Source organism: Phalacrocorax carbo, chromosome 2 (genome assembly GCF_963921805.1).
Source record: "Phalacrocorax carbo chromosome 2, bPhaCar2.1, whole genome shotgun sequence".
In the NCBI taxonomy this organism is placed as follows: domain Eukaryota; kingdom Metazoa; phylum Chordata; class Aves; order Suliformes; family Phalacrocoracidae; genus Phalacrocorax; species Phalacrocorax carbo.
Genome location: NC_087514.1, coordinates 113,592,474 through 113,609,095, shown reverse-complemented (window position 1 = coordinate 113,609,095; position 16,622 = coordinate 113,592,474). Strand labels below are relative to the sequence as shown.

The window sequence follows — 16,622 nt, the reverse complement described above, 5'->3', positions numbered from 1 at the left end:
GCATCGTTTGGAAGAATGACCTTGTTCAAGGACCCAGAAATGTGATAATTGTGGTTTCAAAGAAAAAGATTCTGTCTGTATAAAACAAAGGGGAATGCATCATTGGATGCATCAAGACTAAACTGACAGTATTAGTTAACTAACAGTATCAGTTGCCTCAAATGGAAATTTAGATCGTTCATTTCAGGTTCCTATTTTTAAAGATGCAAATTAAAAATTGTTAGATTTGTGGCTGACATGTTATAACTGAGGTCGTCTTTTCTAAAAGGCACCAGTGCTTTGGGAAGGCTTAAATCAGGGAGACTTTGTTTGTCATCTTTGGATCTCTTTTTCAACAAATTCCGTGATCCTACGGTTTCCCAAAAAAAGCTAGTTTCCACTAGCATCCCAGAAAGTCGTCCATCAAAAGGAAAGCTTACTTTGGAGAACACCAGTTAGAAGATAGCTAGTTCTGAAAACAGAATATTGCAGCCTTTCTTTCTCTCCCACATCTGAAATGTACCCTCTTTCAGCTCTCAATTTATTCAGTGGAGTCATCTCACCTCATCTTAGCTGTCTGAAATGACAATGACTGCCTAAGCTCATCTTTTAGCTCATTTCTGTCATTAGTGGGAGAAGAAAGGCACATCAAAGAGGCAGCGCACCCTTTCCTGAGGAAATATATGACAGGCAGCTTTTGAAGGTGACTCATGCTGGCTATCCATCTCAAGCGATTTCCATGAGCATCTGTGTGCTCGATTTGTATAAAAGGTTAGTGCTAGGTGAGGTGGTTGACTTGAATGAAAAAAGCCTCATGACCAAGACTTCTAATGACATCATCACCAAAGACTGACATCAAAATTTTACCCATGTTAAGGCTTTTTACTGCTTACATTTTCTGACTCAGTTCCCAAAGTTCAGAACCCAAGAACGGGGAGGGTGTTTGCACCTAAGAAGAGAGTACGCCCTTTAGAGGTTTTCAGCGGCAGGAGATGGAGACAAGAGTAATTCAAAGGACTTGGTGCTGAGGAATTGCTTAGGCTGTTGTTTTTCTGAAAATCCTCCAGTTTGCTAATGGTTTGGGCACAGGACTTGCCTTCCTGTAATAGACATAAAGGAATTTATGACCGTGAAGTGAAAACACAAACCAGGTATGATTTCACTTACTGTTGGCTCATGTGGTCAAAAGCTTATTTGAGTTAAGGTGTGTAGAAGCAAGCGATTGTTGACCTTCCTGCCAAGGCCGCTGAACATATTGTTGCGTTTTCATGCTTCTAAATAATACAAAATTAATTGATTACTTCAATTTTTTTTTATTATTCAAAGGAAGAAGGATATTTCAGGAAACATGAGGAAGGCAAAACAATTGCTTGGGAAATTGCTTGTAATTTCTTCTGAAGAAAAAATGCCAGTGTAGCAATGCTCTGTGTTTCAGTGATTGCTCTTTGCAAACACATGGGTTTTTTCTTCCTCTGGATGTTGTCACTTGCCTTTTTCTGTGCAAAAGCGGCGATAGACGATAACTATCCAGCCTACTGCAAATCCCCTGGGTCACAGGCTACCAGTTACTCTATTTGTGGTTGTGTTTTGAGGGTTACTGCTGGAGCTGGCTTTCTAAGTTGTGTCTTTTACTCAGTGGTTCACATGTGCATATATGCAGAGCCTTAGACTAAGATGTGGCAGACTGTGGAATGAATCATACCTGCTGACTGTTGTGAAAAGACATGGTGAGCTCCTGGATTACTTTCTGTGTGTGCTGTACCAGTCCCACCACCCCGCTATTTGACTAGAGCATCAAAGGGTCTGCTGTGCAAACTGCAGAGGCATCTGTCCACCCAACTGACTGAAACTACTGCACACGTGCATTATCGCCCATAACCACATGCGGTCTGCGCTGGGTAGTTTTGGGCCATCTTCAATATCCTGTGCATTTGCTTTGCAGTTTCTTTACACCCTAGCAGGCAGTCGGATACTGTCATGGGCATCTGACAGGCCTTCTATGCGGTTGCTGCTTAGCTCTGGTATATCCCCAGAATTTCAGATTTATTGAGTTTGTACGTTATAGTGAGATAGCAGATGCACGTCTATTTCTGTGTTGAAGTTGACTAGAAATATAGTTCACTGCACAGTGAACCTTTGTTTCTCAAACTTATTCATGAATTTCCTACCAGTAATTATGGTGGTGGTTTACCAGAGAAGGGTAAGCAATGTACTATAGATCAGAAGGCGCAGATTTGTTTTTCAGTTCAGCAGATGTTTGTCTTTCCAGCCTGTAGGAGCAACCCTTGATCTTTTTCTGTGTGTAAACTGAAGCTGGCATTTATGTAATCAGGCCTACCACTGATTATTATTCTGTTAATTTCTAAAGCTTGTGGTCGATTTTATTTATCTTGATTTTAAAAAAAAAAAGGCAATTTGAGCTGGCTATCAAAAGAATGTTATCACAAATGAGTTGTCTTTGAAATAATTCTCTTGGGATTTCCTTACATAAGGGTAATTTGACTAACAAAAGCCACGTAAACACAGACTGGTAGCAGAAGGTGCTTCTTATTCATGCACCCAGAGCCAGAGTGACAAGGATTTGCTGAAGCTGAAAGTGTTCCTCACTAGTGTCTGTTTGTAATGACATTCGTTTTGTCTGCAGAAGACTCATGAAGGGCCTCACTGTAACTGGGATCAGTCTTGCTGTGTGCCAGTTTTGCTCATGACCCTCTGTGATGAACAGGACCGTGAGTAGTGTCCTCCAAACTGAAGTTAATGCTGACAATATTTAGGGGAAAAATTTGTGTATCTAAGCATTAATCATGGCAAGATTATTAGAAATGGATTCTTGTATGAATGTAGCAGCTTCCATTCTTATCCGATATGCAACTGCAACACTTTTTACAACTATGCCCACTTCCATTGAAAGTTGGTGACATTTGAGTCTGAAGGAAATGCTGGAACAGCACAAAGTTACTTCACAAGAATAGGGAGAGGCCATGAGAGCAAACCTGATTTCTTACAGAATGTGTCACAGGATCCCTTATGTTTACAGAGAACCCCCAAACTGCTCATGGAGTGTAGTGTCAGAATTACACTGAACGCAATGGGATATCATCTGCTTAAGGAAACCTTTATGTAAATTTTAAAAGTTGATTCTAAAGCTTTGGAAACTTGAAGAACAGCAAGAACCAGCATTCAGGGTATGAAACATGGTGTTTTGTTGCTACATATACCCATTTTTGTCAGGCACCCATAAAATTCGGTCCTCTGTACAAAACGTTCTTGTACCATGTGTTCTTGGTGCATCAATAAAACCTGGTACACCAGTAAAAGCCTCAGAAAAGAGTTGAGAAGGGGCATTCTCATGTAGAGGTGTAGCTGGGGAATGATTTAGTATTATGAAAAGGTTTTCTCTATTTGCGTGCATGCACTATGTACATATTTGAAAGGAAGTAAGAATGACACATCTTTTTTGGGGTTATTGCATCAGGAAGCCAGTAACTCATTTTTGCTAGCTGTGTCGCTTTTAGCGAGAGTGGGGTAAGTTCTAATGTTGCTCAAATCTCTTAAAGTTTTTCAGAACATTTTCCTATTTTGCAGAAAGATAAATCAAAAGCTGCCCTTGGTGCGGTGTGGACCTTGCACTCCTTCTCCTCAGATGGGAGACAGGAGACTTTGAATAATTTCTTCCAACCCATATCTGTAGGAAACTTCTGAATTCACAACCCAGGCAAATAAACTTCTCATGAGCATTTTCTGGTCTAGGGTACAAGTCCTTTCTCCTACCACGCTGTTCTTTAGGACTGGCCTATCAAAGGTGATTGCCTCAGTCTATCACCTGGGCTCTGGGATCTCCAATTTCAGTATGTGTTAAAAGGGACCAAGTGGCAATCACTTCAGCTCAGGGTTTCCCCTCTCTGGTGAGGGCCTTTGCTACAATGGCAGGGCTCAGTTTTGATAAGAAATTCCAGTGCAGGCTTTCTTCATGGAACTCGTATCAGACTTAGAAGAAGCTTGTGAATAGCTTTTGATCTCAAAGAATTAGTGACAACTGATGAAAGAACATTGTCTCAAGAGAGTACTTAACCAGCTATAGCAGTGCTTTGTTCAATAGCTTACCCTCTTTTCCCAGGTATAATAAAAAAATCTCTGTGCTTACTACAAACCTCACCTGTCAGGTAGTAGGCCATCATGTTTGAAAGAACATATTAATCAGGTTTAGCTGTCAATATCAAACTGTTTAGCCCTTAATATCAAGAGTAAAGCAGGGATAAATATTCCATCCTTGGTAATCTGTAATGATATTAGAATTTTTTTTTTTTTTAATTTTTAATGTGCATTCAAAGTAGTTTTTTCTTCAGCTGGCCCAGTGGTGTGCGAGTGATTCTCAGAAGAAAAGATTGAGTTGTATTGTTGAAAACATGTGGTGAATCACAGTCATAAAGCTTTGAAAATAAATGCGGAGACTAGCCACGCAGCTTTGCAGACTTTACACCGGTTGAAGGAACTTGCCCCAAGTATTCAGACAATACGTGTGTTTTGCATGTTAATTGAAGCTGACTTGTATCTGGACTGCGGTGGTGTTAATCTTCTCTGCAGTGATATGTAATGCTATTTTTAAAAAAAATCGACAGCATAAAAGCAAGCCCTCTAGCTAAGGAGATAAATATTTGTACACAGATACTGTTTTATTTATAACAGAGAGGAGAATGCCTGGAGCGGTTACTCAGAAATTTTACATTTCAAGAACACACTGAAAACAGCTTCACTTTTTCCTGGTATTCAGTTTGGATCTAGAGCGGCTTTGGGTCTTTGAGCTGTGTAAATTTCATGGACTGACTTCAGTTGCCCAGTTTCTAGTAATTTGTTTTCTATCTCCCTGGATCTTTTGATAGCTAATACTTTAGGGAAATATTAAAAAGAGTGGGAGTGGGACTGTGGAACAGCGTGCCCTTTGGATAACCTCTCACCTTCGCTGAGAACCCAACCCACCTGTGTTACACAAATGTTTTGCTCTGCTGAAATCGGTGGGATTATTTGCAGATACTCTCAGGGCTTTTTATGGCAGGTGCGTACAGATGCTTTCCTGGGAAGGCCAATACGGGAGGCCATAATCTAAAATAGGCCTTGTCCAAGATTTTACATGTACTTGAGCTCCCTGTGGGGTCAGAGGAAGTTAAAATGCATAGCATTACTCAGGATTAGGCTTTTCCTTTGGGCAGGTAGTCCAAGGACTAAAACGTGAAATAAGTGTGCGTAGAACAAATGTTCTCAGACGTTTTCCATAATATTTGGCACATATTCACAGAGAATTTGCAGACTGGAGGAATAGCTTCCCTTGGAAATCTGATTAAGAAAGGCATTAGCTGTATCTTAATATAATGAAACAACTAGATTTAGAGCTAATATTGCGTGACCAACCAGTTCTTTGTAACTGCTGTGCTGATGACCATAACCTGAGAAACTTTGAGCTGACCTACAGTCTGGCTCACTTACGGCACGTGACATGGTCCTAAAACAGCTTAATATTAGAAATGGTTAACACCTGCCTTCTGGCCTGGGATCTCCTTACGCACAGGAAATGTCTGCTTCTCTTACAGCTGGCTCCTTGGGCTTCAGCGGAACTAGGTCTGGTAGATCTGTGCACACTTTTAGTTCTGAACTTGAAAGGAAAAGAAGGGAAAAAAGAAACAATGAAAAATTAGGGTTTGACCACTCTGTAATGAACTTTTTAAAACAGAACAGAACAAAGCATGCTTTGGTTGAAAAAAGTGATTTTTTCATGCAAAACAGACAGTTACAATAAAAGCAAAGTACATGATTAACTATGTTCCTTAAATTGATTGTGATAATTATATCAGTATGTTTCTTTTAGTAGCCTGACAGACTCAGCATTTTCCTGTGAAATGGTACATGTGACTGAACCCTACTCACTTGCTGCAATGACTAGTCTATGGGGTAAAGATAGGAAGTCAGCATCTTGCCCTCAGCTTCCATTGCTTTAATAAAAGCTCCTAAGAATAAAACAGTTAAAAGTTTGTGGTAATGTTTTTATTTCAGTCAAAATGATTTGGTGAATTTGATTGAATTCCAGAATTACTTCAGCCAACCTGAAAGAGAATTTTTCAGCATATAAATTTGCCTGGATGCCCTTCAGTGGGACAGCCTGGCCTTAACTTTATGATTGCATTTAGGACTATTTTAAAAAAAACAGAGCTACATGGAATGCATTAAAGACAAACTTATCACCAGGCTCTTATTTAGTAAAGGTAACTGGCAGCAGCTGTTGTGACTTAATGAATCAGAAATAGTTCTAGATAATGGATGGTAAGACAAAGACGATGTAATTTTTTTTCACATGAAAGCAGCTGAATGTGTGACAAGGTTTTATTATAACAGCCATACTTCTGTTTTTCCAAATGATTGGTGCAGGCAGTGCTCTGCATAATCTTCTTCGATGATGAATGTTGGTGCCATGAAGGAACCGTTACTCACTGTGCTATTATTGAACATGAATTTTGAATAACTTTTGGCATAGAGCTGCTGGGTACTTAAATCAATGAAACAAAAGTCAGGAAGAACCAAAAATAATGTTCCTCCTGCAATATTAACTCCTGTGGCTTGTGTACAAACAATGTTTGTGGTAACTAGTAAAGGGGTCCCATCTCTGGACTCCCCATACTTGGGATGAAGGAAGGAGAAGGCATACGAACCAATGCTTACTGTTTGGATGTGAAAGTTGGTTTGTTGTTTTTTTTTCTCTTCCTCCCCTCCTGCATTGGCTAGAAAAGCTGGGAATGAGTAGGGGGGATCAATGGTTTGGCTCTAGGGAGGAGGTGAATTAATCTTCCACCTGTGCTGCCTGAGGCTGGAATCAACCTGAAAGGTGGGAGAGAACCTTTCCTAGCTCTAGTCATCAAACGCAACATGTTGCTGCTAACAGCTGGTGGTGCTGTTACGCAGAAGAGTGGTATGGGAGCACTGAGCCATGGTTCTTCCGAGGGGCTGAGGTTGCTGCATGGATTCCCTGAGCTGGGTTCCAGGATTGGAGGGAAACGTGCTGGCATGGTTGAATGCTCTCCACCTGGCTTACAGAGATGAGAAGAGCTGTGTTCAGTGTACCTGTACATCACTGGCGTTCCCATTTCCATTCTCACAGCAGGAATGAAGTACTGAACAATACTTTTGTTTTTCAACCGCCAACAAGTGGATGAGTTAATCCTCCTGGAGATGGAGGGTCCACCTCTTGTTCAAGGTTCTCTATAACTAGCTAAATATGTAGCTAGCTGTGTGTCCGCAGTACCACTGTCAGTAGGAGTGGCATTTATGTGACCTAGCCAGAGGAACAATCAGTATTTGTTAGGATTTTTACTCTCCAGAGCCTCACCGTTTATGTGGGGAAAGGGTAGGGAAGGAAATCCAGCTGGAAAGAGCTGTTGGCGCAGTGCGCACAGGCAGACTGACTGCTCCTCAGCTCTGCTGTGACATACAGCCCCATGGAGACTTGATTTCTCCTGAAAGCACTGATACTACAGGGGTGTTGTGGTAGCAAGGTAATACAGATACTCACTTTGTTTTAAGATATTCATGTACGTGTCTACTGTAGGAGGTTGGGCTCCAACTAAGGTTAATAAAGTGAGAGCAGGCACCTATATGGGGCTCCAGCTCTGTACTACCTTGTGGAAAAGGTTATTTTTCTCCATGGAAGAGTAGTGCCCTAAGTAGAAGACAAAATTTAGATGACATGACTACTCCTCTACGTTTTTGTGTCTTGAACAGGACAAATTAACAACTTGTGATTTCTGCTCCACTGTTAAATATATATTTGAATGTTTGTTTAACCGCTGTTTAACAAGGATGAAGACATTCACAAAAATGTTTTAACATGTCAAATCTTTATACCATTGTCCCTTTAAAGGAATTATAATTTTCTTCTTCTAATTGTAAGCGTTTATATTCTTGGGTTGTTTAAAATCATTACATGTTACTCTTTACTTTTAAATTTTCTTCTCCTCTTTCTTCCCTTTTTTTTCTTATTTTTGTAATTTACCACAGAAAGTAGAGTGAAAGAGAGGAAAAGACAAAAGCAAATTGTGCAAACATATGAATTGTCTTTGACATAGGAGGCATTTTCTGCACAAATTTTTGTTTTCAGAAAGTCTGTTCCCCCCCAAAATAATAATAATAATAACCTGATAAAAAAACTTCCATGAGTTCTATTTAGTATAGATGGGATAGTCTAAGGGTGGCCTTTTGATCTAATGAAAATTGTAGCATTTTGTAACCTTGTATTTCTGCAATAGTATTTCTAAATATACTGTAATACGATTTTGCGTAAGTGTACACCAGTCATCATAACTGGCTGACATTTGTCAACAGGTGCTACTTAAGAAGTCACTTTCTTTCTTACGGCTGGAATGAAATTGTTCTGTCTTAGTTCCTGTGTTAAATTCCAAGTGATTTCTGCCTTAACTTATCTTGGTATAAGTAGGGGACAGTCATAACTGCTGGCTTATTTGAGCCTAAAAATAATATGATGTTTATCTGGCATCATTGTGACTGATCTTTGAAAAGTGACTTTTGTTGACTGCATTCAGCTTAAAGAACCTTGTGGACTTCCAAAAGTTTTCTCCTGCCAATCATGTCTGCTAGGTGTTTGGAACTGATGCCCACCCTCAAACCTGTTTCTTTGTACTAATCAGATTTCTGTTTTCTAGGCTGCGGTCTTTGGTAAAGCAGTTAGAGAGAGGGGAAGCTTCAGTTGTAGACCTAAAGAAGAATTTGGAATATGCTGCGACTGTTCTTGAGTCAGTATACATTGATGAAACTAGGTGAGTTAACTACAGACATCAGCACTCTTATGTCTAGTACCAGCGACACAAAATTGTAATTTACATGTTGGCTGGGAAATTTTTTTAGCCAAGATTTATTACTCACAGACAATAAGATTTAATAATGAAAATATTGTAGTCTGCGTAAAGCAGATTACAATCCGTGGTCTAAAAGCTCTTTTAAGTTTCCTGGGGAAGGGGAGGTGATCAAAAGCAATCATTAATTTAATGTATATTCTCTTGGAGAAATGTTTTCATAATAATTGTGACTACTTTTTCTGAAACTTTCTAAATTCCTACTCCTCTATTCCTTTTGGATGTGCGCTTGTAGAGTCACCTCAGATGACCAGAATGGGAAAGGAGAGGACTGTATGATATTAACAGGGAAGTTAGCATGGCTATAAAGAGCTCTGAAGGGCAGAAAGGTCACAAATATTAACGAGCTGAAGAAGAGAAGTGAGTGGATGATTACGTAGTTGTGCTTCAGAAGGCTGATACTACTTTGTTGGCCTAGTAGTGAGTTTCACAATCTTTTAACTGTAAAAGAGAATAAACAACCTGTAGAAGACTTGTACAATTGTGTTCCATTAGGGCTGACGAACCAAAAGCTTTTAACAAGTCCTTTAATTGGAATATATGTGAGTTTCTTTTTTTTAATAATGATGCAATGCTCTCCAAGGGAGGCGGTTTACCCATTTTTTCCCTCCCCCTTCTAGGCGTTTACTGGACACAGAAGATGAGCTCAGTGACATCCAGTCTGACTCAGTGCCCTCAGAGGTCCGGGACTGGTTGGCTTCTACCTTCACGCGGCAAATGGGGATGATGCTCAAAAGGACGGAGGAAAAACCCCGATTCAGGAGTATTGTCCATGCAGTACAAGCTGGGATATTTGTGGAAAGGTAAAGGGGCATGTAATTACTTTGTTCTAGTAGGTGCCTAGGTACAGTAAATTGCACCTGTAGTATTGGATAAAGAATACTTTAATATAGTTGTAGTGATGTTTCTACCCAGATCTGGATAGCACCTCGAAAGCTGGGGTTAAGTTACAGATTGCAACCTGAAACAGGACATACTGCTCTGTCCTTTGCTTAATACAGATGTAATAGCACAGTTGGGATAATTTTGACAGAGAATATGCACCTATGCATAGCCCTAGGTCAAGAGTGACAGCTTTTAAAATTCAGTCATCCCAGACCACGCCCTCCCCTGCCTCTGTTTACCTCTGTGGTCTAGTATTTCTTATGAAGAACTGCTAAGAAACCAAAGAAAATCCTGTATCATAGAGTCACTGGAATGAACTATAGACCAAGACTGATGTGAAAACTTTGGAGGTCAGGGAGGATTTCAAAAACCCATTGAGTCCTCTCAGCCTTCTCTGTTGTGATTTGCATCAGAACCTACTGCTAGAACTGATTTCACTTTTCTGAACCCTTTAAAACATTTAGTCATTTCAATTTGGACTCACTCCCTATTTTAGTTTTCCTTACTGAGTAACCATTCTTTGCTGACATTCTTCCTTCAAGCTGGAAGGAGGGCTGGCACATGTAAAACTGTCAGGAGACTTTAGGCAGCATGAAAGACAGCAAGTCCCATGTCTCTACAGCAAAAATGAAGTCAGGAGTGGAAGAGCAGAGCACCTTTCACTCTTCATAAGAATCACAGTGGCAGCCTACCACCCTCTGTGCAGGAGGTTGGGCATCTCAAACAGTGGACCACAGACCACACAGATACACAAAGAAGGCTATGGGGCTCCTGACTGGAGGGAGGAGGGGCTAAGAAATTCCATAATTTCGGGAATGGGTGAATTTAATTCTCAAAAGGGGGCTGAATTTTTTCAGGTCTGAGTGCAGAACATGACACTGAAAAAGGGAATTGAGTTAAGACTTCACATGGGAGAAGAGAGCTTTCCATCATCTCCCTTTAGTCCTATGTTCAACCCCATGCAACAATACAGACTTGGGGAGGGTGGCTGGAAAGTTGCTCAGCAGAGAAGGACCTGGGGGTGCTGGCTGACAGCTGGGTGAACATGAGCCAGCAGCGTGCCCAGGTGGCCAAGAAGACCAAGAGCATCCTGGCTTGTATCAAGGATAGCGTGGCCAGCAGGAGGAGGGAAGTGATTGTGCCCCCGTACTCAGCACTGGTGAGGCCACACCTTGAATACTGTGTTCAGTTTTGGGCCCCTCAGTACAAGAGGGATATTGAGGTGCTGGAGCGTGTCCAGAGAAGGACAACAAAGCTGGTGAAGGTTCTGGAGCACAAGTCTTAGGAGCGGCTGAGGGAACTGGGGTTGTTTAGTCTGGAGAAGAGTAGGCTGAGGGGAGAACTTGTTCTCTACAACTGCCTGAAAGGAGGTTGTGGTGAGGTGGGTGTTGTTCTCATCTCCCAAGTTACTACTGATAGAAAAAGAGGAAATGGCTTCAAGCTGCCTCAGGGGAGGTTTACGTTGGCTATTAGGAAAAATGTCTTTCCTGAAAGAGTGGTCAGTCATTGGAACAGGCTGCCCAGAGAGGTGGTGGAGTCACCATCCCTGGAGGTGTTAAAACAAACATGTAGACATGGCACTTCAGGGCATGGTTTAGGGACATGGTGGTGTTGGGTTGATGGTTGGACTTGGTCCTAGACGTCTTTTCCAACCTTGATGATTCTATGATTCTATGTTGCTTAAGTGCAAAAAAGGGTGACCTGCAGAAAGGCATTTGAGCTGTGACAGTCTTTCTGTATTCACCAAGCCTGTTAAACACAGTGCAGCCTGAAAATATGTCTGAAATCTAGTACATACATAGTGATTTGTTTAGTATGGTTGCAGATGTTGATTATTGCGTTACTCTTTCTCTCTGGCTCCTTCAAACACACGCACCCATGGTGAACACCCAAAAGATTTTATACCAATCTTAAAAAAATACAGACAAATGTAACAGCTGTACCAAACTGGATTTGATTCCATGCAGACAACAAATGATTTCTGAAGTACATTTAGAATTCACTTGCATGTGGACTACCAAGGACTAAAGGAACTGAAAGAGCAGGGTGGTCATCTGCAGTGGAAAATGGGGAACCTTGGGAATCTTGTTTATTTGGGTGTAGCCTTTCCCTCTGATAAAGACTTGATATTGGCAGATTCTCTGTGATGTCCTGCCAGGTACCAAGCTATGAGATACTGGGGAGCGTATAGGCTCAAGTTAGGCTATACAATAAGAATGGTATAGAGAATATTGTGCAAGTTAGGAACAAGTAGGAAGAAAAAACACCAAATTGCAGTCAGGGTTTCCTGGACTAAAAAAGGTCTCCTGTAATGGTCTGTTGCTTTATGATTTTTGTTTGTTTTGTTTTGTTTAATTCTATTTTTGTGTTGCCTTACCTATTTTATCTTGGTAGAATGTACAGACGGACTTCAAATATGGTCGGTTTGAGCTACCCACCAGCTGTAATTGGAGTGCTAAAGGTAATCGCAATAAAAAGGTGTTGGGGGGATGGGTTCTGTACAAAGCATCAAGATAACACTGGAATATTTGACTTGGAAAGGGGGTCTTAGTAATTGCCCTTTCCTTCTTTCTGACATCTAGTTTAGTTCACATACGTTAATCATTTACTGGCCTAAGGGATTATCGGTTTGATAAAGGCGAGAATAGAGTTGAAGGCTGTAGCCGTTTTCAGGTTGTGAAGGCTACAGCTATGTTCTAGATTATGGTGATTAAACTGAGGACTTAGTAACATGCTGGAATCAATCACAGCCTCCCAGAGGGAAGACAGAAAATACAGATGGAGAGAGGTAGATAAGTAAAAGGGTCAGTTGCTGTGAGAGAAAGGAATTTCTTGCATTGATGATCAGCTACAGGTCTTCAAGGTGGCAATTAGTTTAGGAATAATGACCCTTTTATGAGTTTTGAGGTTTCAGAGGAAAACTGATTAGTCAGAAGTACTCTGAAAAACCCAAGGTTCAATCCATGGGACAATTGCAGGGTTCTTGACTTAGACAGGAATTATCAGGACTCCAAACACAAGTTAGCAACCAGCTGCCTACACAGCAGCTTTGCAGATTACACATCGCACATGGTTCAACCATGCCATGCAAAGGTGAAAAAAGGTGATCCAGTGGGATCACAGGGACATTGCATGTAAAGCTCATGAAGCAATCCTTCTATGCTCCTTTATGCTGGAAAGACCTACAGCTGAATCCTTTTTGGTTTTGATAGTACCACTCATCAAAAGATGTGGAGGAATTGCAGAAGGTCCACTGAATGCAAGAAGAATGATCAGACATGCCTTTCATGTACAGAATCAAAGCATCCATCCACACCTTTTTCCCAACTGCAGGTTGGCAAGTGTTAGCTGCACTCCTGCAAATGGGATCTAAAGTGTTTGTTCTTTTAGAACTACACCCCACAGCCAGCTTATGAGGGAACATATCTATAGTGGTACCGCTTCTCCCAAGTTCCTCAGCAGTAACAAGACATTCCAAGGCCCACCAGCTAGTCTCAACTGTCTTAAACTTTACAGAATCTCTCTCTTCTTTGTATGTTCTTAAATTATTAAGGGTCATGAAGAGAACTGATCATGCTAGAGTAAGTTAAAACACATTGATAACAATAAAGACATTGACTAATTTTGCTCAGGGTAAAATAATGCCTGCTTGGCCAGAGTGTATTTTTGCAGAACTATTTTGAGAACATGTCTTTGCCTGGATGGCCTTGGGGTTGGCGGAAGATGTGGTTGAAACAGGAGTTACTTCTTTTGAAGAAGCCTTCTGTCTTTGAAATAATACTTAATCTTAAATTTCTGAGTCACACATCCTTAGTGGAAAACAGTGCATATTGTTGCTTGGTTCAGTCCAGTAAAGCCAATTGAAAAAAACTTAGAACTACCCAACTGCTTGATGTGCTCTGTAAAATGAGCTGATGCTTTAAGCATGCAAAAGAATGTAGGAGTGTACCACACACATCTCTTCAGCTGTTCCGGATTGCCATAATCAACATTATTCTCAGAGTCACGGTAACAAGGAGAAGGACTGAGAGGACACAGAGCCAAAACTAGCTTATTTTAGAACTACCTGCTCTCCTTTTTGCTGCCGTGGCCAACAGGGCACCTGCACTGAGTAACCCAAAGCTGTGGAATCAGCCTGGCAAAATGAGATTGGTTTTTGTAAAACAATGAAATGCTGCAGCTTCTGCAAAAAATGCAGATGGAGTGGTAGCAGTGCAAGTCCTAGGTGTATGATCTCTCTCACTTTTCCAGTGGATAATTTAGGCAATTTTTTTTTAATTGATTGTACAGCATCTCGAGATATTGGATACTGATTTTTCTACTGCAGTAGTCTGTTGCCTTTCTGCATGACATGGACATGATGATGTAAGGCCTGTTGCGACAAAAGTGCTGATCAGCCTTGTCTCTCATTTGAATAGTGGCCATACATACCATTCATATAGACAAGTTTGAATAAGTAAATATGTTAATTTACCAAGTAAGTTGTGGTGATCTGCTGTTCAGCAGTGTAGTACCAGAGAGAGAACTTCACATTAACTAGCTGCTGAAGTAGTTACCTGCTTTAGAATTTAATTTTTCAGCCTTTTCTGATGCCTGTGCTGTCACAGGATTATTTTCTGGCTAGCTAATATTCAGGTAATGAACACAGAACCTGTAGTCACTTACAACGTCTGCAGTATAGACTTCTGCTTGTCTGTGGCTACAGAAGTGTCAGGCCTTCCAGTAATGTTGAGCAGAATAACATCTATCCCTGAATCGGCTTATAAAACAAATCAAGTTTCAAAGGTTAAGGACAGACAGAAAGACAGAAAACTGAGCCTTTAGGAAGAATTGGTGTTGCACTCCATCTCTGGGTTCCCCCAAGGAGTGGAGCAATGGCCAAGTAATAAGGACACAGGACTGAGAAGTAAGACACCTTGGTTCTCTTTGCAGTTACACCACAGCAGATATATGTGGCATTAGAGCAGCTTATGCCACTTCAGCTGAGGCTCCAGGGCCAATGACCTAGAGACGTGTGTAGCACAGAAAGTTTCCTGTGCCTCACTTCTGCTCTTCTTAGGGAGAAGAAACAGTTTTTCTCCTCCATCACAAGACATCCATGAGGTTCTGCTTCCCTTTAGATCTCTCCCCAATTTAGGGGCCACTTCTGTGATAAATTTTATTTTAAGGTCATAAAATCCACTCATTTTCAAAGAGTAACTGGTGTTGCTGCAAGCCTCTAAGCCATCTTTGACACTTTCTTGCTTCTGTTAAGAGGATTTTCCCCCCTGGTTATTCAGGGTAAAATGGTGCTGTCATTATTGTCAATAGCAAAACTTGTGTTGACTTGACAAGAGCAAGGATTTCTCCCTCAGTAAAATCTAAACACAATTTGGTAAATTTGATCTGCTGCAAGAGGACAACATTAATGACAGGAAAAATATATAAAGGAAGAAACCCCTTTTATTTCTAGAAGATAAGATTGCCTTACAGTGATTTAAATTTCAGCATAGTTAAGACATTATTTTCAGTGCCATAGGACCCAAAAGTTAATTATTATACACATGCTAGCATTAAATTAATTTGCTTCATTGACTGAGATAAGTGATTACAAAATAAAAGCACTCAGAAACGAGGAAAATACTTAAAATTGACTGAGTGGATGCTTTGGGCATTATTTTTCTTGCCCATTTTCTACGTTTGTTCAAGGGCTTCAAAACATGTTTTCTTGGTGGAACTTCCCTCTCTTGGTTGTTTTTCCTCTCCAACGCCTACTAAAATTGTTGAAAAGCTGCAATTTATGATTGTTCTTCTGTGACTTGGGCCACAAATCATCTCTGAAGAAGCTTGACCCTGCCTGCCTTCAATGTGTGGGCTCCACACAGCTTGTAAAATCAGCTGCTTGGGAAGCAAGTGATTTACTGGGATAGGTGAAAGCAGAACTGAATCTTCGGTGTCCTTGATGTTCACTCACTAATGAGCCTCTCCGTAGACTGTACTTCCACAAGAGGCATACTCAGTTCTGTGTAATCAACACTATGCAAGTAGCAAGGTTGTCAGAATCAGCCCATGCTGGAGAGAGCTGATACCAAAATACATCGGCCTCGTTCAGAATGTAAGATATGGGTGAGTGACCACAAGGCAGTTAAAGGTCACTGTTCTTTGCATTTGACTTGAAGTCAGGTCCTTACCTGGAACGTGACCATGACAATAAACAACAAAGGTGGACTGGGCTTTAAAAGCTCGCTAGATAATTGTAATTTAGCATTTTTAGTATTGCTAAAAGAGAGGCCAGATTTTCAGATGGACTCTAATCCTTAACAGCACTCAACATTACGTCTAGCCAACTACCATTTTTTACACGGAGAGCAGATATGCACACGCGTGTGTGAAATGTAATCATCTTTCTTTCTTGGTGAAAGTGGTACGAGGAAATGGGAGGTAACCTGCAACAGAAAGTGGAGGGAAGCTTCAGTGTACAGGTGTCAATCTTTAGTATGTGGTTTAAGGAGAGTCATTTGGATAAACCCCTGTAGGAAGTACATCAAAGTTCTCAGCAGGCAAGAGAGATTGAGAGCTGGTCCTGTGCCAGATGCAGCTCCGTGGTTGATCTGTATGTCATTCTTCTACCTAGAACTCATTCCACACCTTTCCTCATTGTTGCTGGGAGGAGGAGAGAAAGTTCTGTAGGATTTCAGGAACATCCAATTCTGAGATCAAGGAGCTTTCTCTTGCTAGATGATGAGTTCTGTTAGCTCCCACAACTTCCCTAGGAGTTGAGATTTGAACTCAAATTTCTGCAAGAAGGTTTATACCTTACACTTGAGTTTTATGAGCTGGAAAGTGAACTTTCCCTCCTCAATCTCT

At 40.9% G+C, this 16,622-nt stretch overlaps 1 protein-coding gene across 5 annotated transcripts in view; it reads left to right on the top strand.

Annotated features, from left to right (window-relative positions):
- The window catches only part of PDE1C (phosphodiesterase 1C), a 443,066-nt gene that overhangs the window by 230,250 nt on the left and 196,194 nt on the right, over window positions 1–16,622 (top strand). For all 5 annotated transcript variants that reach the window (XM_064443899.1, XM_064443901.1, XM_064443904.1 and 2 more), the window contains exons 4-6: window positions 8,682–8,795; window positions 9,512–9,694; window positions 12,171–12,237. In XM_064443899.1, coding sequence (XP_064299969.1) covers window positions 8,682–8,795; window positions 9,512–9,694; window positions 12,171–12,237 — 364 coding nt within the window. The remainder of the gene's footprint in view (window positions 1–8,681; window positions 8,796–9,511; window positions 9,695–12,170; window positions 12,238–16,622) is intronic.